Below are 26323 nucleotides of genomic sequence, written 5' to 3'. Positions count from 1 at the left end.
AGGAAGTCTGGAGGGTTTTCGAGAATCGTCCTGAGCGGCTCCGTGACATGGGACTCCGTGCTCTACAGTCTTTTCCCTGGGATGCACACTGAGACAAACATCAACTACCTGGAGGATCATCAACTCGATGAAAGACGCTCTTTGGTCTGCCCGAAACCTGTTAGTCTTCCAGCTGAAAGAGTTGACCTCGACTGAGTGTTGCAGACTGGCACATTCCAAAGTCCAGGACTACGTGCTGAGGGACACACTGAAGCTTGGGGCAGCTGCTGCCAAGGTGCGATGGGGAAAGATCACCGTATAAGATCTGCCTGCCGAAGACCAATGGGGGCCAAATCAGTAATTGGGCTCTGCTGGTGTCTCAGTTAAACACCGAGATGGTTAACATACAGACTTGTAAATACAAATGACTCAGTCTGTCCTCAGTATGTAAAAACATGTAATGTATATATGAATGGCATCACTAACTGTACAAATATCAAAAGTTTTATATGAACAAAGTATATTTTTGAAATACAAAAAACACATTTGATATGTATGTGCCTATCACAATATTCAGTACCTTCCCTCAAGACCAAAGAAAATATGCACCTTTAATATGACAATATAGCAAGAAAAACAGTCACAATCAATGAAGGCAGGGAAATGCTTCATTAATTGGAAAGCAGGATGAAGTGGGACAGAGGAAGAAGGTGCGGTGCGCGCTGGCAGCAGTAGGGGGCGCTGGTCTCGTGCGGGATCCGGGATACGTTCCCACGGGCGGACCGGAAAGGGGCCTGCATGAGCCGGCGGTGGTTCCCAGCAGTTGTTGTGACCCGGCAGTGATTTCCGGGAGGTTTGTGTGTGAGTTATTATCCGGCTCGTCACCAGAGTAAGTCAATATTCATTCATCTGGAAAAGTCCGGCAGTTATTCGGTTAAACTCGGGCCGTCTGTGTTTACGGCGGTAATGGGGGGTGGTTCTGTGGATCCTGGTGGAGTGAGGTTTTTCTCGGTGAAAAATGTGACTAACTTTATTTGGAGCCAAGTTGCAGGCCCAGTCACATTGTGCTTTTTTTTTAACTGCAGACGGAGATAAACGGGAATAACTGTATCTGTCTGTGAGGTTTGATGCAAAATAACTGTCTGGCCTGTTGTATCCGCTTCAGTAAATTAACGGAATGTTTTTGAACACTCTCCAAATGAATGTATTTGTTCAAAGTCAGAAAACGAAACCTTAAGCGGGAGCTGTCAGCTACCTTGTGAGTTATTCCTTTTTAATGATATGTTTGTCAGACTGGAAAAGTAAAGCAGTTTTGTAGTTATATCATTCTTTTCATGACCATCGAATGTCTCAAAAGTACGTTCTGGTCAACAAAATACTTTGTGTAACCGTTCGTGTATTGGAAGGTGACAACCAATCGGCACATAACAAGCTTGCACAAATAGCATTGATAACAACCAAATAATCTATTTTTGTGATGTTGACGGTGGGAAGAAAAAATGGCCACGAGGGATGGGAGAATGTCCTTACTTTTCTTTGAAATAACATTACTAGAAATTAATCATTCTGCGCTGATGTGTGATGTTTATTTCCTTACTGTTGTCAACGGGGCTTTCATTGACCATGCATTTCGGTACTCTCACCACAAGGTACAAACAATGACTGCAGATGCTGAAAATCAAATACTGGATTAGTGGTGCTGGAAGAGCACAGCAGTTCAGGCAGCATCCGACGAGCAGCGAAGGGCTTTTGCCCGAAACGTTGATTTCGCTGCTCGTCGGATGTTGCCTGAACTGCTGTGCTCTTCCAGCACCACTAATCCAGTACTCTCACCACAAGAGCAGGTCAGAGAATTGTGCAGTGAGTAACTCACCTCCAGTTTCCCTAAAACCTCTGAAGTATCTACAAGGCACAAGTCATTAAAACGATGGGATGTCCATGCCAAGAAATCCATTTGGATTTATTCTTATTTGATATTTTTCAACACTCTAATATAACTGTGTAGCTTCATGGTACATTTTAGAGGGCACTTGTGCCATGTCTACTACAATGCAGTGGGAATTACTGACAGTGTTGAAGAAGTTAACATTTTTTTGGAATCACTTTTCTGATGAAGCAGGTGTTCTTCTGACCACCAGTGCTATTGTGAGCCACTGTACTATATCTCCTCAAACGTTTGGAAATTACAATGTAAATGAAGCAGATTATTCATCCATTAGTAGAAATAAGCTTTTCAATGTTTACTTAGAAGGCCTCCAAACTAATTTCACTGGCTAATTTCAGTTTTGCTCACCTTCAGACTGTTACTGCCTCTGTTCTCGGCTGCATGTGAAATTATGGGCTTCGTTCCTGGCCAAGCCATTCCCTGTTTTTTTTTTCTCTCTCTCTCTACCCTATCTTAAAGTCAATTTTCCTGATGATGCTGCCCCACTTTCCTGTTTTATTTCCACTTTCTGTCCAAACCCCTGTCTGTCAACTTTATTCCCAAGTCTCACTGCCTCTCTGAAGCCTTGTTTCCTCCTCTCTACAGCAACAAGAAGTTGCATCTATGTCGCACTTTAAACATAATTTTCCTATAAAGTGCCTTGGGGCATTTTATTATCAAACTGCATTCAATATTGAGCCATGAGAGGAAATACTAAGGTGGATGATGAAAATTTTACTAAAGTGCTAGGCTTGAAGGAGCATGTTAAAGCGGAATTGTTAAACTCTTACTTCAGATGATACTTATGTGCATTTTCCATTTTAAATGTTTGATTCATGTCATTCAACTGGTATTTTTCCTATTCAGTAAATATACATACGGAATAAGACTCTGACCATGTTCCTTTTTGCTTATAGTTTGTTGAATGTAGATGCCATTGGCGTGTCCTGTACTGTAACCCATCTGTAATTATCCTTCAGAAGATGGTGAGCTGCTGTCTGTTTGAACTATTCCATTTGGCGTGTATGTGCCAGGAATGACGTTAGCGAGAGTGTTCCAGGATTTTGCACTACTGACAGTGAAGGTACAGCAGTTATAATTCCAAGTTAGTGTGACGATACTATGGCTTTAAGAGGTTACTTTGTCCTGATTTAAGAGGTTTTAAGGCAAAATTGTTGATCAGCCTACCAGAATCATTAGAGAAAACAACTTGTGAGGCCTTAGTTTTTTTTTCTAAAATTGGAACAACAGAAACATCCTGAGTGGGTGTGGTCAAGCTCCCATGGAACCAGGGTTTTTAGTTTTAGTTTCCAGCAATTGCTGTTGGGGTCTTGAAGTGGAACTATTTTTTCTTTCGGTTACAGCCAAAAGCTGGGGGTTGTCTTACTGCTGCTGGTGTTGCATGTGAGGCAATTTGTTTTCTGAATTTGTCTTTTGCCAAAGCTGTGTTTATGAGATGTTACTATATTTTCTATTATTGTATTTTAACTATAGTGTATGAATAAATAATGTTTTGGATTACATAAATAATGTGGAGTAGTTGCACCTGGAACACGGCATCTTAACTTTTTATTATTTTAAAAATAAATGTCTAGGCTATCTTAATATATTTTGAGATCTCGTCTGGTCCGTAACATCAGGGTGATACATGTCTTGGAGTGGAACTTACACGTGCTGATTTTTCAACATACCTTCTGCCCTTGGCTCTCAAGGTGGTAGATGTCATAGGTTTGGAACATCTTGTCAAAGGAGTCAAAGGATTTACGACTGTATATCATACATATGATACAGACTGCTGCCCATGTGGAGAGAGTGAATGTTGAAGCTGTGGGAATGGAATGCAATCAAGCAGACTACTTTGCTGTCAATGGTGTCAAGTTTCTTGATTATAATCGGAGGTGCACACATTCAGAGAAAGTGGAGAGTATTTCATTAAGGTTTTGACATGTACCTTGTAGCTGTGGCCAGGCTTTTGGGAATCATAAAGTGAATTAAGTCCACAGAATTCTCAACCTTTGACCTGCTATGTAGCCACAGTATTTATATGGTTGCTCAAGTTAATTTTCAGATCAATAGTGAACAAAGAATAATATCTGACCAAGGTTTTGACTCAGTTGATCGGGAACTGCTATGAATGACCCTGTAACAAGCAAGCTGCCCTATGAAATTCCTCAACATCCTCTGACTTCTCCCTGACAAGATGCCAACTACGATCCTCATGGATAATGTGACAGAATTCTTAAGGTCAAGAGAGATGTATCATTGCCCTCACTCTTTTCTCTATCTTCAATGCCACCATTTTTCATCTTGTCAAGAACAAGCTTCCCAGAGGTGTGGATATTGTCCACAGAATGAATGAAAAACTTTTCAACATCAACCGGTTGCAACCCAAGAAGAAAATGACACTGACCTTGCTTGTGGGACTTCAGCATGCAGATGATAATGTCATCTCTGCAGTCTCTGGAGGGAATCTTCAAGTCTCACTTAATGCCTTCACAGAAGCATACTGAAGTGTATGTCTCATGTATATTCCCAGGGAAATTCATAACCTTGACAATCTGTCCCAGGTCAAGTTCCGGTTCATCCCTCCATTTAAAATCAGCTGAGAAATCGTCTCAAGCACAGAATGTTTTGTTAGCTGGGAAGCTACCTCTGATCTAAGGCTGGCATCATTGCAGAGATTCAACATCACGTCCAATCTGTGAGTGTCACCTTCAGACACCTAGTGATCAGCATCTTTTGATATCCAAGATCCTTGTTTATAAGGCAGTCATCCTTGTGATTCTTCTACATAGCTCCGAAATGTGGACGACATCTAGACCCTTGAAAAGTATTATTAACACTGCTTGAGACAATTTCATGTATCAGCTGAGATGTTCTAACATCAGTGTCCTTGAATCACCAACATGAGAGAGGATGTGGAATGGGAGGAGGTTACATAGTGTCTATCCAATATCTATTGTAATCGCCTCCACCACTCTCAGGTAGTGCATTCCAGATCCCAATCTCTATGTAAAAGTAAAATGTTGCATTGGTTCTAAAGCCAATTGTCTTCTATCTAGGCACTCTAGTTTCTTGACTCACTTGCCATTGGGAACAGCTTTCCTTTATCTGCTCTGTCTCAACCCACCTGATTTTGAATATCTCTGCCACATCTCCTGTTAACGTTCTCTTCCTAAAAGAGATCAATCCTAGCTTATGCAATCCAACCAAATAACTGCAATCACTCCTACGTGGATCTATTTAGGTATAACTCAACACCTCTCCAAAGACCTTCATATTCTGCCGAAAGTGCAGTGCCTCAAATCTGACTCTATTATTGTTCAAGCTAAACCCAAGTTTTTGGCTGGAGAAATTCAGCTGAGTACAATCATTGATCTTTCACCCTCAATAGCAAGTCCCATTTCTTCTCTGCTCAATATGTTCATTGCCTCTGTATGCATATATGGGTATGGGAGGGCTGATGCCAGAGAGTGAGTGGATTTGCCAGGGGGGGGAAGTGGAGTCATTGCTGCAGCACAAAATTTTAACAGTACTATTCTCCCCAACTATTCAAAACAACCGGGAAATTTGCCAAACCTCAGCGCATTACACTGTAGGTCGGATGAAACTGTTCCATGGGATCTGTGTTTAGTGAATAATAAATGTTCCAGTCCAACCACATGAATCAGTCTTCAAGTGGAAATGCAAAGCTCATCGTATCTCCCTTTCAGTAACTGAAATAAGAGACTGGCAGCCAAATGTGAATGTAACAGTGAGTACAACAATGTTATCTTTGTTATTTACTGGGAATCCATCCAGAATCAAGAAAGCCCAGGAAAGACCGGCAACATTTAAATTGAATCAGGATGGAAAGACTTGCAAGGAATAGTGAGACAGCAGCAGAAACCTGAAGAGACTCTCATGAACCAAAGAAAAAGACACTGAATGCTTCTGTGAGAGGAAGAAAATGCATGTCAGCAGTGACTTAATTGGTAGTGCTGTCATCTTGGAGTCAGAAGGTTTTGAGTTCAAGTCTCGCTGGGGCATTAGCCCAGAAATCAGAGTTGATATGGGAGCATTGAAATGTGCTGCACTGCTGGAAGTTCGTTTTTGTTTGGAAGAGATGTTAAAATAACGCTATGTCTGACTCACTCAAGTGGACACACAAAATGCAACCTTTCAGGAAGAATAGGGAGTTTTCCAGTTTTTTTTGGACAATATTTGCTCCTCAACCAGCATTAAATGACACACATTATCTGATCATTTATCACATCTAGTTTGGGGAGCCTATGTTTTGGGAATTGATTTCTAAGTTTCCTAATTCAGATAGTGACTAGATTTCAATGATACTTTGACTGTAAAACGGACACATCCAGTGATTACAGGATCTTACATAAATTATATTTTTCCAAATGTAATAATACGAAGGAGATTAAAAATATGATGAAACCGATTCTATTGTGGCAGTAGTGTGATGTTGTGCACTGGGAGAGCCCAGAATCTAGCAAAAGTTTTAAAAAAAGATCAAATTGTTACAGTTTGATTTGCCACCTTGACAGCAATTCAGTTAAAACCAGAGATATGTTACAGACCATTGCGTTAGAATAAGAAAGGGGCAATATTGCGTGAGAAAGAGATGAGTAAGTATGTGAGAATAGAAGTGTTAATGGAAAACTTCATTCAATCGAAGACCGAAAAATCCAGGTTAAAATTTGGGTTTGTGGTTGAGAGACAAATGAAATAGCAGAGCAGGTGAAATACTGGGAATTTTAGTTAAGTATAGTTCCAAAATCAGTCAGCTTTGTCTAAGCAACAATGATCCACAAAAGGATGAACAAATGAGAGTTTGGGGCAAAATGGAGGCAATCACTAGGATGAATGTAAGACAATAAGAAGTACATTAAAAGTGTAATTTAGGGAGAAAGGAAAGATGTAATAAATTAATGAACAGTTGAGGCTAAGAAAGCAGTTCTTTAAAAACAAAGCTAGGACTACAGTTGTAAGGTTAACCAGGAGAGCCACAGTTAATTTTACTACATGGATTACAGCAGTTCACATTAAAGTCCTTTATCACATTTTCAAAAGTGGAAATTAAACTTTGTGATTTTCACACAGATTTGGAGCAGGAGAAAACCTGTAAAGTCTGTTCCACCATTCAGTGTGATCATGGCTAGTCTTCAGCTTCCCCTCCACTCCCTAGTCTTGTCCCCATATCCCATGATTAACTAAGACCAAAAAATCCCTCTGCTTTAAAATGCAATGGAGCATTGACAACCCTATGGACAGCTAGGGTCCAAGGGCAGGCAGAAGGGATTAGTTTAATTTGACATCAATTTCAGCGCAACATCCTGGGCTGAAGTGCTCGTTCCTGTGCTGTACCATTCTGTGTTCGTTGCTCCAGAACTACGTTCTAGTTCTTCATTCCCAGTTTTCACCTGAGGACTATTTATCCATAAGTAAGTTAGACACTGTAATTCCGTAAGTTTTATTTCTGAATTGCTAATTCATTAAAATTTTAATCACATGGCTGGGCCTGTTACCCAATACGAGGTTGGATATGATCCCTTACCTATTTACCTCTTCTGGATGCACCAAACAAATTCCCTAGCATTAAGGGAGTCCCAATCAATATAGAGGATTAAAGTCACTAACTACAACAACGTTCTTGTTTTAACATTTTCCCATAATCTGACCACATCTGTTCCTCCATCTCCTGCTGACTGTTGGGAAGCCTGTAGTATGACCCCATCAAAGTGATGGCACCCTATCCCTGTGCTGTACTCATGGCCTTACTGAATAAACTCTCCAAAGTAAACTCCCTCCATACGGCTGTGATATTCTTTATAATCAATAATGCAAATGCCCCGCCTCTCTTTACATTGTATGACGCCCGAAACATCTAAATCCTAGATGCTAAGGTGCCAGTCTTGACCCTGTCTCAATCAAGTCTTTGGGAGAAAGTGAGAACTGCTGATGCTGGAGGTCAGAGGCGAAGACTGTAGTGCTGGAAAAGTACAGCCGGTCAGGCAGCATCCAAGAAGCAGGAGCGTCGATGTTTTGAGCATAAGCTCTTCAGCAGGAATGAGGGGGTGGCCCAAGGGGGCTGAGAGATAAATGGGAGGAGGGGGTGGGGCTAGGGAAGGTAGCTGGAAAAGCGATAGGTAGATGGAGGTGGGGTGAAGGTAATAGGTCAGAGAGGAGAATGGAGCAGATGGGTAGGAAGAAGGATGTCCAGGTAGGACAGTTCAAGAAGGCAGTGCCAAGTCGGAGGGTTGGATCTGGGGTAAGGTGGGGAAGGGGAAATGAGGAAACTGGTGAAATCCACGTTGGTCCCAAGGCAGAAGATGAGGCGTTCTTCTTCCAGGTGTCTGGGAGCCAGAGTCTGGTGGTGGAGGAGGCTCAGGACCTGCATGTCCTTGATGGAGTGGGAGGGGGAGTTAGTGTTCGGCCACAGGGGGACAGGTTGTTTATTGCGTGTCCCAGAGATATTCTCTGAAATGTTCGACAGGCTGGCATCCTGTCTCCCCAGTGTGGAGGAGGACACAGTAGATGACGTGTGTGAAAGGATCCTTTCGGACCTTGGATGGAGGTGAGGGGGTAGGGGGAGGTTTTGGCGCAGGTTATGCATTTCTTGCAGTGGCAGGGGAATGTGCCAGGAGTGGAAGGGGCGGTTGGTGGGGGGTGTGGATCTAACAAGTGAGGGAATGCGGAGGGATTGGTCTTTCTGGAATACACATAGGGGTGTGGAGAAAAATAAATCCCTGGTGGTCGGCTCTGTTTGTAGGTGGCGGAAATGGCAGAGAATGATGCAATGGAGCTGGAGGTTGGTGGGGTGGAAAGTGAGGACGGATGATTGGGGGGGGGGGCTCTATGCTTGTGATTGAAGGGATGGGGTTTAAGGGCAGAGGTGTGGGAAGTGGAAGAGATGCACTGGAGGCTATCATCGACCACGTGGGGGGGGAAATTGCAGCCTTTGAAGAAGGATGTTATCTGGGATGTTCTGTAGTGGAGTTGGTCCTCCTGGGAGCAGATGTGGTAGAGGCAAAGGAATTGAGAATAAAGGATGGCATTTTTACAGGAAGCAGAATGGAAGGAGATGTAATCCAGGTAGCTGTGGGACTCGGTGGGTTTGTAGTAGATGTCCATGTTGAGTTGGTCGCTGGAAATGGAGATGGAGAAGTTCAGGAAGGGGAGGGAGTTGTCTGAGATGGTCCAGGTTAACTTGAGGTTGGGGTGGAAGGTGTTCATGATGTTGAGCACGAGATAGCGCCAATATAGTCATCATTGTAGCAGAGGCAAAGGTGGGGAATGGTGCCAGTGTAGCTGTGGAAGATGGACTGTTCCACTTACCCGACGAAGAGGCAAGCAAAGCTTGGGCCCATGTGGGTGCCTTGGCTACCCCTTTGGTCTGGAGGAAGTGGGAGGATTTGAAGGAGAAATTGTTGAGGATGAGGGCCAGTTCAGCCAATTGAATGATTGTGTCAGTGAAAGCGTACTGGCTGGGTTGGCGAAGAGGAAGAAATGGTGGGCTTGGAGGTCTTCATGGTGGATAGATGTTTACAGGGACTGGATGTCCATGGTGAAGATAAGGCATTGGGGAACAGGGAAGTGAAAGTCATGGGGAGGTGGAGGGGATAGGTGGTATCCCAAATGTATGTGGAGAGTTCCTGGACCAAGGGGGACAGGACAGTGTCAATGTATGCAGAGATAAATTTGCTGGGTCAGGAGCAGGCTGAATCAAGTCTCTGTAATAGCTATAACATGATCTACTAATCTAGATCTGTAGTGTATTTTTATCTCTTCAAATTGTTATCCCTGTTGATGTTATTACCAGGCACATCAGATCACAACCTGAAGTTTAACTTGATAGATCATGTAGAAACTCTGGATGTGAGTCGATTGCTTTCATTGGGCCTGGATTGTTAAAGTTAGTTTATTCAAATTTTACGTATTGTTGCATTCTAGCGAGCAGGAAATATGACATTAGCACTGGAAACAATTCTGATAATGTTTTTTCTTATTTATGAGGCCATGCTTTTTAAGACATTTTCATATGTTCAAGTGCTATACAAATGCTAGTTGTTGTCCTAATGTGTTGCCCTTCAGCAACTAGAACAATGCCACCTAATTTCAACAGATTGAATTCAGATCATGTAATGAAGCATTAACGTAAGTTGGAAATTTGAAATAAAAACAGAAAATACTGCAAGCAAATACCAAGTCTGGCCATAAAGAGTCTCCAACATGAAATGCTAACTGTCTGTCCACTGATGTTGTTAGACCTGCAAAGTATTTCCAACATTTTCTATTTATGTTTCAAAGTTTGGGAGAAGATTTGTATCTTGGGTGTTCGTTGTTGTGGTTCTGTTCGCCGAGCTGGGAATTTGTGTTGCAAACGTTTTGTCCCCTGTCTCGGTGACATCCTCAGTACTTGAGAGCCTCCTGTGAAGCGCTTCTGTGATCTTTCCTCCGGCATTTGTAGTGGCTTGTCTCTGCCGCTTCCGGTTGTCAGTTCCAGCTGTCCGCTGCAGTGGCCAGTATGTTGGGCCCAGGTCGATGTGTTTGTTGATGAATCTGTATCAACAGATTCTATCAACAAACACATCGACCTGGGCCACTGCAGCGGACAGCTGGAACTGACAACCGGAAGCGGCAGAGACAAGCCACTATAAATGCTGAAGGAAAGATCACAGAAGCGCTTCACAGGAGGCTCCCAAGCACTGAGGATGTCACCTAGACAGGGGACGAAACGTTTGCAACACAAATTCCCAGCTCGGCGAACAGAACCACAACATTTATGATTCATGAGGTGAAGCAATTTGTGACGGCCAGTAGGTAAAGGCTGGTGAATAAAATGGTCTACTGTGAATAGGCACACTGATTGCACAGTACCTAGATGTTTTTTTCCACATTACTTGCTGTCACCCATCTCATGCTTCCTACTATTTCTACACCATTCGTCCCTTTACCCATTGGTCAAATCATTTTTTATTTGTAAAATCCCTTGATATTTTGTAAATGAATAAAATTGCTCAAAGTAAATAAAGAAACGCATTTCTGTCTGGAATAAGTTTTCTTAGAGGTTTTTGCTAATAGTGGGTGTTCACGCTAACTTTGTCAGTGGCAAATACCTGTAACATTACTGCAGACAGATATAAAAGCTGCTTTGCACTTTTTGTTACTGCTTAGTTGTTTCTCTTTACCTTCAAGAAATTGCAGACACTTCTGGCCCAGTTCTTTGCAGACATTATGCATTTTTCTGGTCTTTATACCTAGTCAGCTGAACTGCAATCGTCCGCCGTGATCCTGCAGTCAACAGATCTCGTCTAAGGCCTGCAGTTCTGCTACATCTACTCAGGAATGGTGAACAATTTAAACAACAAAGAAGAGGTCAGGGTTCCACAAGCATCCCCATCTTCAATGGTGGAGAAGCCCAGCTCATCAGCACAAAAGACCAGGCTGAAGTATTTGCATCTGTCTTCAGCCAGAAATGTTGAGTGAATGATCCATTTTGGCCACCTACTGAGGTCCCCAGCATTACACACCACAATGTTCAGCCAATTTGATTCACCCACATAATATAAAGAAACAGCTGAAAGCATTGGAAAGGCTGTGGGCCCTGACATCATCCCAGCAACAGTGCTGAAGCCTTGTGTCCTAAAACTAGCTGCACCCCTTACCAAGCCATATCAGTATAGATTCAACACTGGCATCTATCCAACAAATTGGAAAATTGTCCATGTATATCTTGTACACACAAATGAGGACAAGTCCAGTCTGACCAATTGTGGCTCTATCAGTCTACATTTGATAATCGGTAGCGTGATGGAAGGGGCAATTGACAGTGCTATCAAATAGCACTTATGCATAATAACCTTCTCAATGGCACTCTATTCGAATTCCACCATGACTATTTCAGTTCCTGACCTCATTACAATCTTGTTTTAAACTTGGACAAAAACAGCTAAACTCCAGAGGTGAGGTGAGAGTCATATCCCTTGACATATGCGCTCCATTTGACCAAGAATGGCATTGGGTAGTCCTCGCAAAACTGGGCATGAAGGTGTGGGCAGTTTGAAGTCATACTTAGCACAAAAAAGGCTTTGTGGTTGTTGTATGTCCATCCTCTCAGACCCAGGACATCACTACAGGAGTTTCTCAAGGTAATACGCCAGGCCCAAAAATCTTAAGCTGTTTTATCCATCCAACGGTTTCATCATAATGCCTGAAGTGGACATACTCAGTGATGGTTGCATAATGTTCAACAATAATTACAACTCCTCAGACACTGAAGCAGACTGTCTCTCTCCTAAAATTGTGACCTCTACCAGCTAAAAGGACAAGGGCAGTAGATGCTTGGAACGTTACCACTGCAAGTTCCCTTCCTCATCTTGTACCTTCCTGATTAGGAACTATATCACTGTTCCTTCACTGTGACTGAATCAAAGTGGTAGATGTCCTTTCTAATAGCATTTTGAATGTAATCCTTCAGATGTAGAAGACTGTGATTCAAGAAAGTAGCTCACCACCACCTTCATGCATTTGGGGTTGGGCAATAAGTTCTGATTTGGCCAGTGACATCCATATCTCATGATTTCATTTTTTTAAAAAGCTGTTGCATCCTAGTGTTCAGCAAAAACCCAGTCTCGACCTGAAGTGCAGTGATAAGTCTTGGCCACTATACTGTTTCAATGTGTCAGCCTCATTCTCTAGTTAAATAAAATGATATCCAGCAAAAAAACCACCTCCAAAGAAACATTCCTCTGTCGTTGGCAGTGTTTAGGAAATGAGTCCTGAATGTCTTGAGATTCCTGTCAAAATTGGAGAATTGGGAATCCTACTTCTGGAGGAAACGTGCATGCGTGTGTTACGAAGCACTAGAGTAGTAGACCTGGTCTGGAGACTCAGTAGCTTATACCCTAACTGCTATAGTATGCCACGATGGTGGATCATAAAAAGGAAGCTACTTTTACTGGCCTGATGGTGGGGAGATGTTTTACGTTTTGCCTCCGTTTTAATCTTCTCTAATTTTCAGGACTAGCACTGGAGCAGAATGAGTGCAGAAGCAGCAGATCGTGAGGCGGTGACCTCTAGTCGACCCTGCACTCCACCTCAGACAATATGGTTTGAGTTCTTATTAGATGAAGGACTGCTTGAAAAACATTTGCAGAAGTCTTATCCAGGTTTGTTCAATTTCCTGCCTGAAAGATTTAACCAGGCAGTTTACAGCCCCTACGTTCAAAAAGCAAGTGTTATCAGTAATTACATGTTAATGAAATGACTGTAATTGTATTTTTTTTGTAAAGAAACAGGAAACCTAACATCTGAGCTGCTTAGTAATTTCTTACAAGAAAGAAAACTTGCAAAACCAACTGTCATCTTTCAGTTCAATATTTTTGCAGATTTTAGGGAAAACAAAATCCTACAAGCTTTTGGTGACCTGGCAGAAAATATTTGACCTACAATGATCTAGTAACCATGCTAAAATTTTAAAATGTCATGAATGAAATTGTAAAATGAAATTACTATCACTACTCTAGGTACGTGTAGGCTCTTATAACTGTTTAGAGTTTGCAATTTGTTGCTTAAATGAGATATGCAATGCTCATATTGTGAATCAACAATTCACAGTCATCAATTTAATGAAATTCACCTCTCATAGTTAAAATCCTCTCACTATTGACATCATCGAGGAACGTAATATTTTTGTGTAAAGATGCTATCTGTTATATATTAAGCCACACAAATTGGAAAATGACAGACTTCTCACTTGATCAAAGCCAAATCTAGATTAGGATTAGTATGCTTGGTCTCTATGATGCCTCACATGCTTCAGGGCGCAATATAATTTTCAGCCAGGATTTCTGAATCTGCATTCTGTCCAAAATTACCTCCTGGATTGTGATTGTATTCAGAAATCAGGTTGAGAATGAGTTTTGAATTGTACCATCCACGACTGATATACACTGATATTGTCCAGAGTCAAACATGCAAAATGACTTTCAGACATGAAATTGTAGGGTTACTTGCATTTGCAGAATCAGCTTAACTCTGAGCAGTCTTGAGAGGAAGTAAAAAGGGCTGAGAGATTTTTTTTTGTACAGCTGGCAATGCAGTATGCCTCTAAAAGCTTGTGCAGTGCTGACTCCTATAGTTGCTGCAATTTGGAGGCAGTGAAATAGCAATAGAGCTTCCAACACACATCAAAATACATGGGTTTTTCAGGTGCCCTGTCTAGTTGTTTTCATGTGAAAATTAGAATAAAAAGATTTCATTTGAATATTTTTGTGGCGTTTCAGTAGATTTTTTAAAAAATGATTTGACTATGTTGCAGTGGTTACAATTAAAAGCTACACAACACCAGGTTATAGTCCAACAGGTTTATTTGGAAGTACTAGCTTTTGGAGCGCTGTTCCTTCGTCAGGTAGCAGCATTCCAAAAGCTAGTATTTCCAAATGAACCTGTTGGACTATAACCAGGTGTTGTGTGATTTTTAACTTTGTCCACCCAGTCCAAGTCTGGCACCTCCACATTATGCCAGTAGTTATAGTTAGTGAAATTGCTGCCATTTTTAATTATCTCTCTGTGAAATATCCTCCACCATTTCAGATCAAACAGCAAGATTGTATTCCAATCTGGAAGTTTTCTCATGGACAATGTTCTCTTTAAATATTAAAAAAGAACCCAAATGAATATGTGAATTTAGTCATTTTTAACCTTCAAACAACATTTAACATATCAATAATTATATTATTTATAAGTTTAAAAGACATTATTTTTGCTGAAACAGATCCATCACCGATTCAGCTGATAAATCAATTTTTGGAGCAGGCCTCCAAACCCTCTGTAAATGAGCAAAACCAAGTGCATCCACCAACTGACAACAAAAGGAACCGCACATTGAAGCTCCTTGCTCTCAAAGTAGCTGCCCACTTGAAGTGGGATTTAGAGTTGCTGGAAAAAAGGTAATTCTGAAACATTTTTTGCATTGAGATCTTCTATTTAAATGTCAAAAGTATTCCTTTAAAATTACATAGCCTTGAAAGGCATTGCTCAACATTTTAGAAGGAAGTAGCATTTTATTAGTGGTATATTTATCTTCCACCAGTTTGACTGTTCCAGTGCTGAATATGCTTCTGAATGAGTTGCTGTGTGTCAGCAAGGTTCCTCCGGGTGTAAAGCATGTTGATCTTGATCTGTGCAGCTTGCCTCCGACAACAACTATGGCTGTACTAGTGTACAATAGATGGTAAGTTTGGATGTCTTTTTTTTTGTAATGCATACTTTATAAACTAATTTTTTTTGTTACTAAACTGGGTAGACCACCATTTGTGATCATGTTATAAGGCTTTGATACTGCTCACCTTCTTAGTGTTAGAAGGAACAAATAGCCATAAATTAAGTTTTCAACTGCTCCTTGATGCTTGCATTTTGAAAAGAGTTGAAATTTCTAGTAGCTTAGTCAAGGAGACAAAAACACTTTTTAAAATTCACTTGTAAGATGTTTGCGTCACTGGCTGCACCAGCCTTTTGCCCATCCCTAGTTGCCCCTGAGATGGTAATGGTGAGCTGCCTTTTTGAAGTGCTGCAGTCAATTTGATGTTGTTGGATGGAGCTGCACTCCTCCAGGTAAATTGGATTATTTCATCACAATCCTGCCTGGTGTTGGTAGATGGGGGTTCAGCAATAGTAATAACATTGTATTTCAGGAGCAATGGATAGATTTTCACTTGTAGGAGGCAGTCATTGCCAGATGGTTGTGTTGTATGAATGTTACTTGACATTTGTTGGTCCAAACCTGGATACTGTCTAGAAATTGATGCATTTTACTTGGACCCCTTCAGTATCTGAGAAGTTGTGAATGGTGCTGAACATTGTGGAATCATTAGCGAACGTCCTCACTTCTGACTATATGCTTTACAGAATGTCATTAATAAAACAGCTGGAGATAATTGGGCCCAGGAGACAGCTCTGAGGAGCTCTTGCAGTGATGTCCTGGAGATAAAATGACTGAACTCCAACAACAGCATCCTTTGTGACGCAAATGAATCCACCCTTCCACTGATTCCCATTGATTGTAGATTTGCTGGGCTTTTGTTATGCCACATCAAGTCAAACATGACCTTGATGTCAAAGGCAGTCACTCTCACCTTCTTCTGGAGTTCAGATGTTTGATCATGTTCGAGCCAAGGTGTGGTGAGGTCAGGAACAGAGTCCTGGCAGAATCCAAACTAAGTGTCAGTGCACAGGTTATTTTTAAGATAAAAGCAAAATAGAAGTCTGAAATAATCAGCCTGAACTAAAAATGCTTTAAAAATCAGTACTGGCAGCACCATGAGACAAACAAAATTATTGTTTTGAGTCTTCTTTAGATCTGAAAGGGGCTGAAAAATTGTATTTTTAATGCTGTTGACAGAGGAGCAAATGAAACAACAGATTGTGAGAGTACCCACAGCAAATAACAAAGAGTGCACTAATCATGGTAAAGGAGAGACAGAGATGTAAAATAGGTATAAATTATAGATATGTCACTAGGCTTGTAATCCAGACTGCAGGGTAATGTTTTCGGGATATAGGTTCAAATTTCTGCATGACAGATGGTGAAATTTGAATTCGATAGAATCTGGAATTAAAAGCTGGTCAAATTAAAAGCATGTAACGATTCTTGAAGTAGCAATTCACTAATGCCTTTTTGAGAAGGAAATCTGTCTTTCTTACCTGTTCTGGCCAACTCCAGACCAATAGCATTGTGATTGACTATTAACACTACCTTAGACATTTATAAATGGCCTAGCGAGCAATGGGCACATTTCATGAAAATTTGAAAAGAGGAGAGCATTGATGCACTTTGCTGAGAGTAAATGCTCGGAAGGTGCTTCAAGGAGGCTGTGGGCTATAATCAAATTTCAGGTCAAAGGTGTGGGCTGTAATCAAATTTCAGGCTCCTGATGTTGTCGAACTGAATGTTGAGTCCTGAAGGATGTAAAGTACCATAGCGCAAAATGAGTTGCTGTTCCTCCAGTTTGCATTCGGTGTTGTTGGAACTCTGGAGTGGGCCTTGGACAGAAATGTTAAAATGGGAACAAGATAATTCATTTTAATGGCAAAGAACCAGAAAGTCTGGGTTCTGGACAGATTGGAGGTGTTCTGCAAAGCATTTGGTCTTGCGAGTACAATCTCTCTAGAATTTTCTGTTTTCGTTTCAGTTTATTATTACTGAGTAAATGCTGCTTGATAACACTGCTGATGACCCTATCAATCATATTATTGATGATCAAGATGAAACTGATGGGGTGGTAATTGCCAGGTTGGATTTGTCCCCTCTTGTGTGCAGGACACACCTGAGCAATTTTCTGTATTATTGAGTAGATGCCAGCCATGTAATTGTGCTGGAACAACTCTGCTAAGGGCATTGAAAATTCTGCAGTACGTGTCTTCAGTACTACTGCTCGAATATTGTCAGGGTCCATAACCTTTGCAGCATCCATTGTCTTCAGCCTTTTCTTGATATTTCATGGAATGAATGAAATTGGCTGAAGACTTGCATCTGTAATGCTGGGCATCCCCAGAGGAGGCTGACATATATCATCCATTGGCAAGATTGTTTCAAATGCTCAGCCTTATCTTCGACAATGGTGTGTAAGGCTCCCCCACCATTGAGGATGGGATATTTGCAGAGCTTTCTGCTTTTTAATGGGTTGTTTAAATGCCCATCACCATTGGATATGACAGTGCCTCAGAACATTGATCTAATCCAGTAGTTATGGAACTGCTTAGCCTTTTCACTTGCTTCTTACGCTGTTTGGCACGCACAGTCCCACATTGTTCATTTCTTAGGAATACCTAGTTCTGTTCCTGGGAAGCTCTCTTGCATCCTTCAGTGAACGTTTGTGGAGAGTAATTAATAAAAAAAGTACCAAATGTACATAATGATCTGCTGTGACATAAAAAAAGTTACATGTTAATGAGCTTAATTTTGTTGGTTTGTGATGCAGGTGACTGTGTTTTATATATTCAATAAAAGTGGAAAATTTCCTGACTCTTCCATTCTGAAGATTCCTTTTATTTATTTGAGCAGGGCGGTTAGAACAACTGTCCAGAGCAGCTTTCCAGTGAAACAGTTAAAACCTGGCCCTCCACAATTAAACATGTGAGTACAGTGCCATGCACAGAGTTTTACTTGTAGGTTTAAAGCAGATTTTTCTTCACCACCTTTATGCTGGAGTGCAATTCTGTAGAGAGTAGTCACACTTCACTAATTTCAAATAGCTTAGAGTCATCTAAGATGTGGGGGCGGCACAGTGGCTCAGTGATTAGCACTGCTGCTTCACAACAACAGGGACGAGTGTTCGATTCCACCCTTGGGTGACTGTTTGTGTGGAGTTTGCACAGTCTCCTCATGTCTGAGAGGGTTTTCTCCAGGTGCTCTGGTTTCCTCCCACAATCCAAAGGTGTGCAGTTTAGGTGAATTGGTCATGCTAAGTTGCTCATAGTGTTCTGGGAAGTGTAGGTTAGGTGCATTGATCAGGGGTAAATGTCGGTTAGAGGAATGGGTCTCGGTGGGTTACTCTTCGGAGGGTCAGTGTGGACTTGTTGGGCCGAATGGCCTATTTCCACACTGTAGAAATTCTATGATCTGCGATTTTGGCATTGGCTTGTTGAGTGCAGATGATATTGGCTCAATCTTGTCTGGCCTCGTAATTAGATCAATTGTGACTAGAGAAACGTGAATAGGTATTCTACCCCTTAAATCTGATTCACCATTCAATTAGATCATGGCTGATCTTTAACTCAAATTCATTTATCTTTGTATAGTTTCTAGGGGATCCTGCAGCAATGGCAGGGAGGTAAAACCTTCAGTAGTGAGAGAGACAGGAGGTGAGGGAGGCCTCCAACAGGGTCTTGGTAGTCATGAGAGCATTGAGGTGCCGCAGGGAAAGTGGGATATGGAGGAATGCTGCTTGAAAAAAGTAGAATAAACTCATTTTATCCTGTTGCACAGGCAACTTCATTTGTATCCTAGAGTGCAGTTTTTATACAGCAAGGTGCCTACACTTATTTGAGTTAAAAATCACACAACACCAGGTTATAGTCCAACAGGTTTAATTGAAAGCACACTAGCTTTCAGAGCGTCGCTCCTTCATCAGGTGATAGTGGAGAGCTCAATCCTAACACATAGAATTTATAGCAAAAATTTACAGTGTGATGTAACTGAAATTATATATTGAAAAATTGATTGTCTGTTAAGCCTTTCATCTGTTAAAGAAGTGAAACTATCACGGTATTCTGTGTAAATCACAAAACCTTTTTTTAAAACGTTGCATTCTCAGGTTAGCTGTTAACAATGGTGATAGCTAGACAATATGTTGAAGGTGTTGGCCCCCTGTGTTCTCTGTCTATGCCATGATGTTTAGATTGATTCTAATCTAAAAAGTGTGATAACGGAGTTTTACATGAATGCATGCAGTTTTTGAGCAAAGTACAATGTAACCCTGAAAGTACAAATTCACCCCACAACATATATATGTGCATGTGGGTCTTTGTCTGTGTGTGTGTGTGTTTGTTTGTTTGTGTCTGGGTTGGGGGTTGAAAGTGTGTGTGTGTGTGTGTGTGTGTGTGTGTGTAGTGAGTGCAGAGTGTCTTAAGTCTGTGAGGGGGTGCATGTGGGAGTGTGGGTGTCTGTGTGCGTGTCTGTGTATATGTGTGTCCGTGTGTGTGTGTGTATAGGAGTGCCTGTGTGTGTGTATAGTGCAATGGTGGTCACTTGTAATGTGACGTGAACCCAAGGTCCCGGTTGTGGCCCTCCCTATGGGTACCGAACTTAGCTATCAGCCTTTGCTCGCCCACTTTTCTCTGCTGCCTATCCTGAAGTCCACCTTGGAGGATGGTCACCCGAAGGTCCGAGGTCGAATGTCCTGGACCACTGAAGTGTTCCCCAACTTATACACTTATTTGAGATTATGTCAGTTTTCTTCTGTTCTTTGTGCCACTACAGTTGACAGTCAAAGCAAACTCAGTCTTGACATGGCACAAATAAAGCGGGATGCTTTGTCCTGGATGATGTCAAGCCCCTTGAGTGCTTTTGGAGCTTCACTCATTCATGCAAGTGAACAGTTCTCCATCACACTCCCAACAAGTGCTTTGTAGATGTTGGACAGGTTGGCCGAGTGTCAGGAGGTGAATTATTCATTATAGATTCCTAGCCTCTGTCCTGCTCTTGTAGTTAGTCTAGTTCAGTTTCTGGTCAATGGTAAACCTCAGGATGTTGATATGGGTTCAGCAATGGTAATCCTTTGAATATCCAGGTATTATTAGATTCTATCTTTTTTGAGTTGCTCCTTGCCTGGCATTTCTGTGTGTAAATGTTCCTTGCCAGTTGTCATCCCAGATTTGGACATTGTCCTGTCTTGCTGTGTGTCGATATGGACTGCTTCACTATTTGAGGAGTTTGTCAATGAACGGTGCTGAATGTTATGCAATCATTAGCATACATCTGTCCATCAGCCGGTGCTGCTGAATATTGAATAATCATCAGCAACCCTTCCAGTTTCTGATCTAATGATGGAGGGAAGATCATTGCTGAAACAACTGAAGGTTAGGCCTAGGACTTGAGGCACTCCTGTTGCATTGTCTTGCAGTTGACCTCTAACAACCATAAACAACTTCCTTTTTGTACTAGGTATGTCTCCAACCAGCAAATAAAAATGGAAGGTGCTGTAGAGACTCAGCAGGTGTGCCAGCATCTGTGGAGAGAAAAACAAAATTAATGCTTCAAAACTGATATGACTTTTCTTCAGAACTGGGCACCAATGACTTCAGCTAGCAAAGAGATTCCCCTCATTTCCACTGCTTCAAATTTTTCTTGGGCTCCTTGATGCCGCAATCAGTCTTAATCTTGAAGGCTGTTCCTCTCATCTTTTGCTTATAATTTAATTTGGTAATACAGAACTTGAGTATTATTGGATTTAAAAAAAACACTGATCATACTCAACCAGCCTGCACTTGTAAAACTTACAACAGTGTCTAACATTGGATTTGATTAGTCAATTTGACAAGGTTTACTAAGTAATCTTGAATACTAAGAATTATGCAACCAATTGAACATTGGGATTTGGGCTTATAATATGAATTTGATGTGTACTAGAAGTAACATATGTTAATACACAGGGCCCTGTTCTCTGCAGACAGGACATGTATGCACAGCATCAAATCAGCAAAATAGATGACAGCCATCCTCTAAGAACAACGTCTTAACAAATCCGAATCAACCTGCCTTATTTAAAATTTAAACAAAAGCTTATCAATTAACTGTTTATAATCATTATCTGCTGTATTTTCAGTACTAATCAGAAGTTGCTGGAAAAGCTCAGCAGGTCTATCAGCATTTGTGCAGAGAAATCAAAATTAACACAAAGGATCTGAGGAAGGGTCACCTGACCTGAAACGTTAACTTTTTGATTTCTCTTCACAAATGCTCCTGTTGAGCTTTCCCAGCAACATTTGTTTTTGTTTCTGATATACAGCATTTGCAGTTCTTTTGTTTTGTATTCAGTACCAATCAGTGTCCAATTATCAAGCAATCCGTATTCTGTTCCTAAACTATGTAAATGATGTTTTCTCCTGACATTGGTATTTCTTACCAATTGTCCTGATGAGTGCAAAACGAAAGCTTCAACAAAATGTTTTCTTTACAGTTGCTTTTGATGAAGCATTTCATCATTTCACAGTCGTGCCTGTGATCAAATGTTACTTTGGTATTGATCTGCAAAAGCCTGTTTAGTATGCTTACCTTCTAATTTATATATTTTGTCATTTATACTGGTGTTTAAGCAACCATTTGTATCAAAATTCAAACAGAGAAATTACTTCCCTTTGTTGCACACTGTTAGGGAGTGAGAGTTGGAAATTGAGGCTATCATTTTGTAGTCATATCTCCAACAGGAGTAGCTGGAGAGGGGTTCCCTCTTATCAGGTTAGCTCTACCTCTTCTAGCCCATTTACAAAACTAGTCATCAAACCTCTTCAAAAATATTCAGATGAAATTGCAAGCTGTCCATTTCTAATATTGTTTTCCTCTTGAGCTTTTTAACATATTGTCACCTCTAAAATTTGTTGCTGTGCATTCAAATGTTACCATTCTGTTTCTGCACGAGTCACACAGTTAAATGGCTCTCTACAGAATAAATGAAGACATCCTGCAAATCAGGAAAGAAATTGAAGGTTATAGCAGAGCATGTTGGAAAGATTATTTTAGTATGAGGAGACTAAATGAGCATAGATTAGGTGGACCAAATGGGCTTTTCTGTGCCATAGGTTCTATTAATCTTGTAGTGCTCTTTCCTCACTTGACATACAGCAGCCTTCAACATAGTCAACCACCATATTTTCCTTTAATGCTTTGCCTCTGTTGGAATTCACCAGTTGATTACACTCTTAAGTAAACCATATTCATCAACACTTGGTTCAGTGTCAACTTCTATCTGATTCGATGCTGTGGAGTGCTTTGGTATAATTGTTTTGAGAGGTTAAAGCACAATAGGAATGTAAGTTTGTTATTTTTGTTCTTGCAAGCATATGTCCTGACTGGAGGTGCTAGACTCTGGAATGACCCTTTTCTGTCAAGCTTCCATTGAGCTGAGCTCTAAAAGCATGATGCTAAAACATTTGAATGGGTGGCAACAATAATATTTTTCTCTGGCTTTACTTCCTTTCAATACAGTTATTTCTGGAGGTTCCCATGGAATGTATCTTTAGTCATATTCTCTTCCTCATCTTACATCACTACTGTTGACCTATTTGAAGCCAATATGTTGTCAGCCTGCTTGCTTGGCATCCATTTTCGGATTACCCACAACGTGCTCAAGTTAAACACATGAAAAATCAAAACCCTGGCTTCAAGCCCTGTAAGAGCTCAGATCCTTCCAGAACAGATTACATCCCTTGATGCACACTTCTATTTGATTCCAAGCTAGTTTTCAACTTCATAACTCTCTACCACGAAGACTTCCTTTCACATTTTGGCTTAATTCTTACCAAATCTCATATTTTCCTAGGAGTCCTGTCAGTGCATTCCCATCTCTAGGTTTGACTGTTCCATTGTGTTCTGGCTTGCCTCCCATCCTTCACATTCCATAAATTTCAGAGTTTATCTAGAACTCAGTTGACCCTGCCTAACCTGCAACCAGTCCTCCTCACTCCTCATCACTATGCTTCATAGACTCCCATTCTCTCAACTTCCCCAATTTTAAAATTCTTGTTCACATCTTTAAATACCTCATGATCTAACTCAAACTCTACAACCTCCTATAGCTCCATATTCTGAAGGTATTGTATTCCCTCAGCTCCAGTTTTTTGATCTCCTGGAAATCCTTTTTTGTCACCATGTGTCTTCAACCATCTAAGACCTAAGCCTTGAAATTCAATCCTTAAACCTCTCCAACACTTCCTTCATCTTTGAGATTTTTCTGAAATGTATCGTTATCTATCTTTTGTGCAAAAACCAGCATATGAACAAGGATTGGGGATAGAGATTTGATCAGAGTGGTGCTGGAAATGCAAAGCAGGTCAGGCAGCATCTGAGGAGCAGAAAAATCGATGTTTCAGGCAGGAACCCTTCATCAAGAATCTGATGAAGGCCCCGCCCGAAATGTCTATTTTTCTGCTCCTCGGATGCTGCCTGATCTGCGTGTTTCCAGCACCACACTAATCTTGATTCTAATCTCCAGCATCTGCTGTCCTCACTTTCGCCTAATCAAGCCTACTCTGTGAATAAAGACTGTGGCTGCATTGTGCATTCCTGCCTACCATTGAAAACCCTTAACACCTTGTTTAACAATAATATAGCTATCTCTGTTTTAAAGATGTTCACAGACTCTATTCCTGAAAAGTTGGTGGAAGTGCAGTTCCAAACGCTCAGAGAAAACTTCCTGTCATCCCTGTTTCAAATTGATACTCCCTATTTTTTAAAGTGGTCCCCTATTCTAGATTTTCCCGTAAGAGAAAACATTTTCTCCATAATTACACTCTCAAATCCCATCAGAATCTTTTATGTTTCAATCAAGTCACTTCTCGCTCTTCTAAGCTACAGCAGATATAAGTCTAACCATTCCAGTCTGTTTTCCTATAACGAGCCAGTCATTTCACATAGGAGTCTGGTAAACATTCTCTGTCGAGTTTGCACATATTTGCATCCTTAAAATAGGTGACCTATACTCAAGATGTGCACTCACCAATGCCCTAGATAACTAAAGCTTGTGATAAATATTGGTATTCCATTAACGCTCCTAATTTCTCGCTGTACCTGCATGCTAACCTGCCCTAATTCCTGCATTAGGGCACCCAGACCTCTCTGCAAACTCTGACCATTCGGATAGCATGTATGTTTTTTTTTAATTCTTCCTGCCAAAATAGGCAATTTTGCACTTGCCCACGTTGCGCTTATTTGCCGCATTACTTTAGCCTCTCACTCACTTTAGCCTTCTTGCATTTTTCTGTAGCTTCCTTACTTTCCTATCTATATTTGTGAGATTGGCTTGGACCTGAAAATTTGGCAGTGATATTTATCTGTACTTCCATCCAAGTCATTTCCATAAATTGTAAACAGTTTAGGCCCCAGCACCAATCCCTATGGTATAATACTCACTACATCTTGAAAACTTCTCATACTCCTATCTTATAGTTTGGTTCATTGTCAACTATTGTCTTATTCCATTTCTGTTAAGTGCTTTGGTCTATATATGCAAAATTAAAGGCACTCCTGATTGGTGGTATGTGATTTTGTAATGAACCTGATGTGTCAGGCTTAAGGATTTCGATAATTTTGTTTTAATTGACGACCATATGAAGACCTGAGATTTCTTGATTACTTTGAATGAGTAACTACAATAACCTATTTCTCTGCACAATGTTGATTTACCTCCCAAAGATTAAACGTTTTTTGCATAATCTTTTAATATTTTTTGCTGACAGTCAGACTGAATGCAAAGTGTGAACCTGTGCAAGACCTCTAAGGAAGCCTTTTAATTAGAAACATTTCCTTTTTATATGAATGCATCTGGTCTGCATCGGGCAACACTCCAGAAGTGAATAATTTGAAGTCAGAAATATATTATGGGAAAACTAGTTCTGTGATTCTCAACAGATTTTTTAGCTTCGGAAAGACTCTATGACTTTGTTTTGTACTTTTGGGCTGATTGACCAACATTGAGAAAATTCACTTTATGACTTCCAAGTAGTCATGATTGAATTTTAAAAATGTATTTTTAATCAACCCATTTGAACATGAGACATCTCTGCAGCAGGTGGGATTTGAATCAAAGCTTCTGATCTATGGTAGGGACACTATCAAAGCACCACAAGAGCTGTTTTATTGAATTTGTATGCTGATCATGATGTACATTGCTGACCTAGAAAAACAGAACAGAATGGATGCTTCACTGTGGTTATAGCTGGGAATTCAGGTTCACAAAATTCCTAGTTTTGAAAAATGTTTTTACCCTGAGATTGTCTATTCACAGAATCACAATTGTTATGGCATAGAAGGCGGCCATTCAACCTGTTGTGCCTGCACCATTTCTATTCCTTACTGCTGATCACCTGCCCTTTCCCCATATCCCTGTGCACCATTTCTATCCAAATAATCATAAATTAAATTTTGTGTGTGTGCCCATATGCCCAAAAGTAAAACAAGTCATAGAGAACTCTTGAATGCCTCTATTGGAATATGCAAACTTTATTGTATCTTGATGAATATAGAACTACCATCACCTGGAACAATTGTTTTAGAACTTTCATTTCAAAGCAAAAAGGCATCTTTAACAAAAATAATTCCTTGATGGAGATGTTTTCTAATCAGCCTGTTCAGAGATGTTACTATTTACTTCTGGAGCAGGTGGGACTTGTACCTAGGCCTCTTGGCTTAGAGTTAGGGCATTACCACTTTGCCACAAGAGACCCTTGAATTCCTTGATATAATACATTCTGATCAACTTGGTCAGGAAAGTTATTACACATCTTTGGAGCAGGTGGGATTTGAACCCACACATCCTGCTCAGAGGCTGGAACAGTTCCACTGCGTCAAGTCCCTTGATGTATTTGAGTGCTTAATATCGGGTAGATGATTTTGACAGATGGTTTTATCTCTGAAGTAAGTATTTTAATCACAATTTAATTCACCACATATGATAAAATCACTTCTAAAAAATTAATCAGAACCTTTTGATATATTGCTATGCCGCAGTTAGTTTCTTAGTAAATTACAGAAAAGAGCAAAATGTGGAGGTTCCGGTGTTGGAGTGGGGTGGACAAAGTTAAAAATCACCTGACAGCAGGTTAGAGTGCAACAGGTTTATTTGGAAGCATAAGTTTTTGGAGTGCTGCTCCTTCGTCAGGTAGATGGTGGGGCAGGATCATAGGACATAGAATTACAGCAAAAGATCA

General features: G+C 40.8%; 1 protein-coding gene across 7 annotated transcripts in view; it reads left to right on the top strand.

The window, feature by feature from the left end:
• The first annotated feature begins 753 nt into the window (after nucleotides 1-753).
• Nucleotides 754-26323, top strand: part of ints8 (integrator complex subunit 8) — an 83667-nt gene continuing 58097 nt past the window's right edge. The window contains exons 1-7 of one of the 7 annotated variants that reach the window (XM_072570197.1): nucleotides 812-868; nucleotides 1065-1237; nucleotides 2884-2987; nucleotides 12921-13068; nucleotides 14676-14850; nucleotides 14994-15134; nucleotides 17964-18035. In XM_072570197.1, coding sequence (XP_072426298.1) covers nucleotides 12939-13068; nucleotides 14676-14850; nucleotides 14994-15134; nucleotides 17964-18035 — 518 coding nt within the window. In that variant the 5' untranslated portion in view covers nucleotides 812-868; nucleotides 1065-1237; nucleotides 2884-2987; nucleotides 12921-12938. Of the gene's footprint in view, nucleotides 869-1064; nucleotides 1238-2864; nucleotides 2988-12920; nucleotides 13069-14675; nucleotides 14851-14993; nucleotides 15135-17963; nucleotides 18036-26323 lie in introns of those variants that run through there. The other 6 variants (XM_072570192.1, XM_072570194.1, XM_072570196.1 and 3 more) reach the window with 6 other exon arrangements.

Source organism: Chiloscyllium punctatum, chromosome 5 (assembly GCF_047496795.1).
Source record: "Chiloscyllium punctatum isolate Juve2018m chromosome 5, sChiPun1.3, whole genome shotgun sequence".
NCBI lineage: Eukaryota > Metazoa > Chordata > Chondrichthyes > Orectolobiformes > Hemiscylliidae > Chiloscyllium > Chiloscyllium punctatum.
This window is presented reverse-complemented; position numbering and strand designations above follow the sequence as displayed.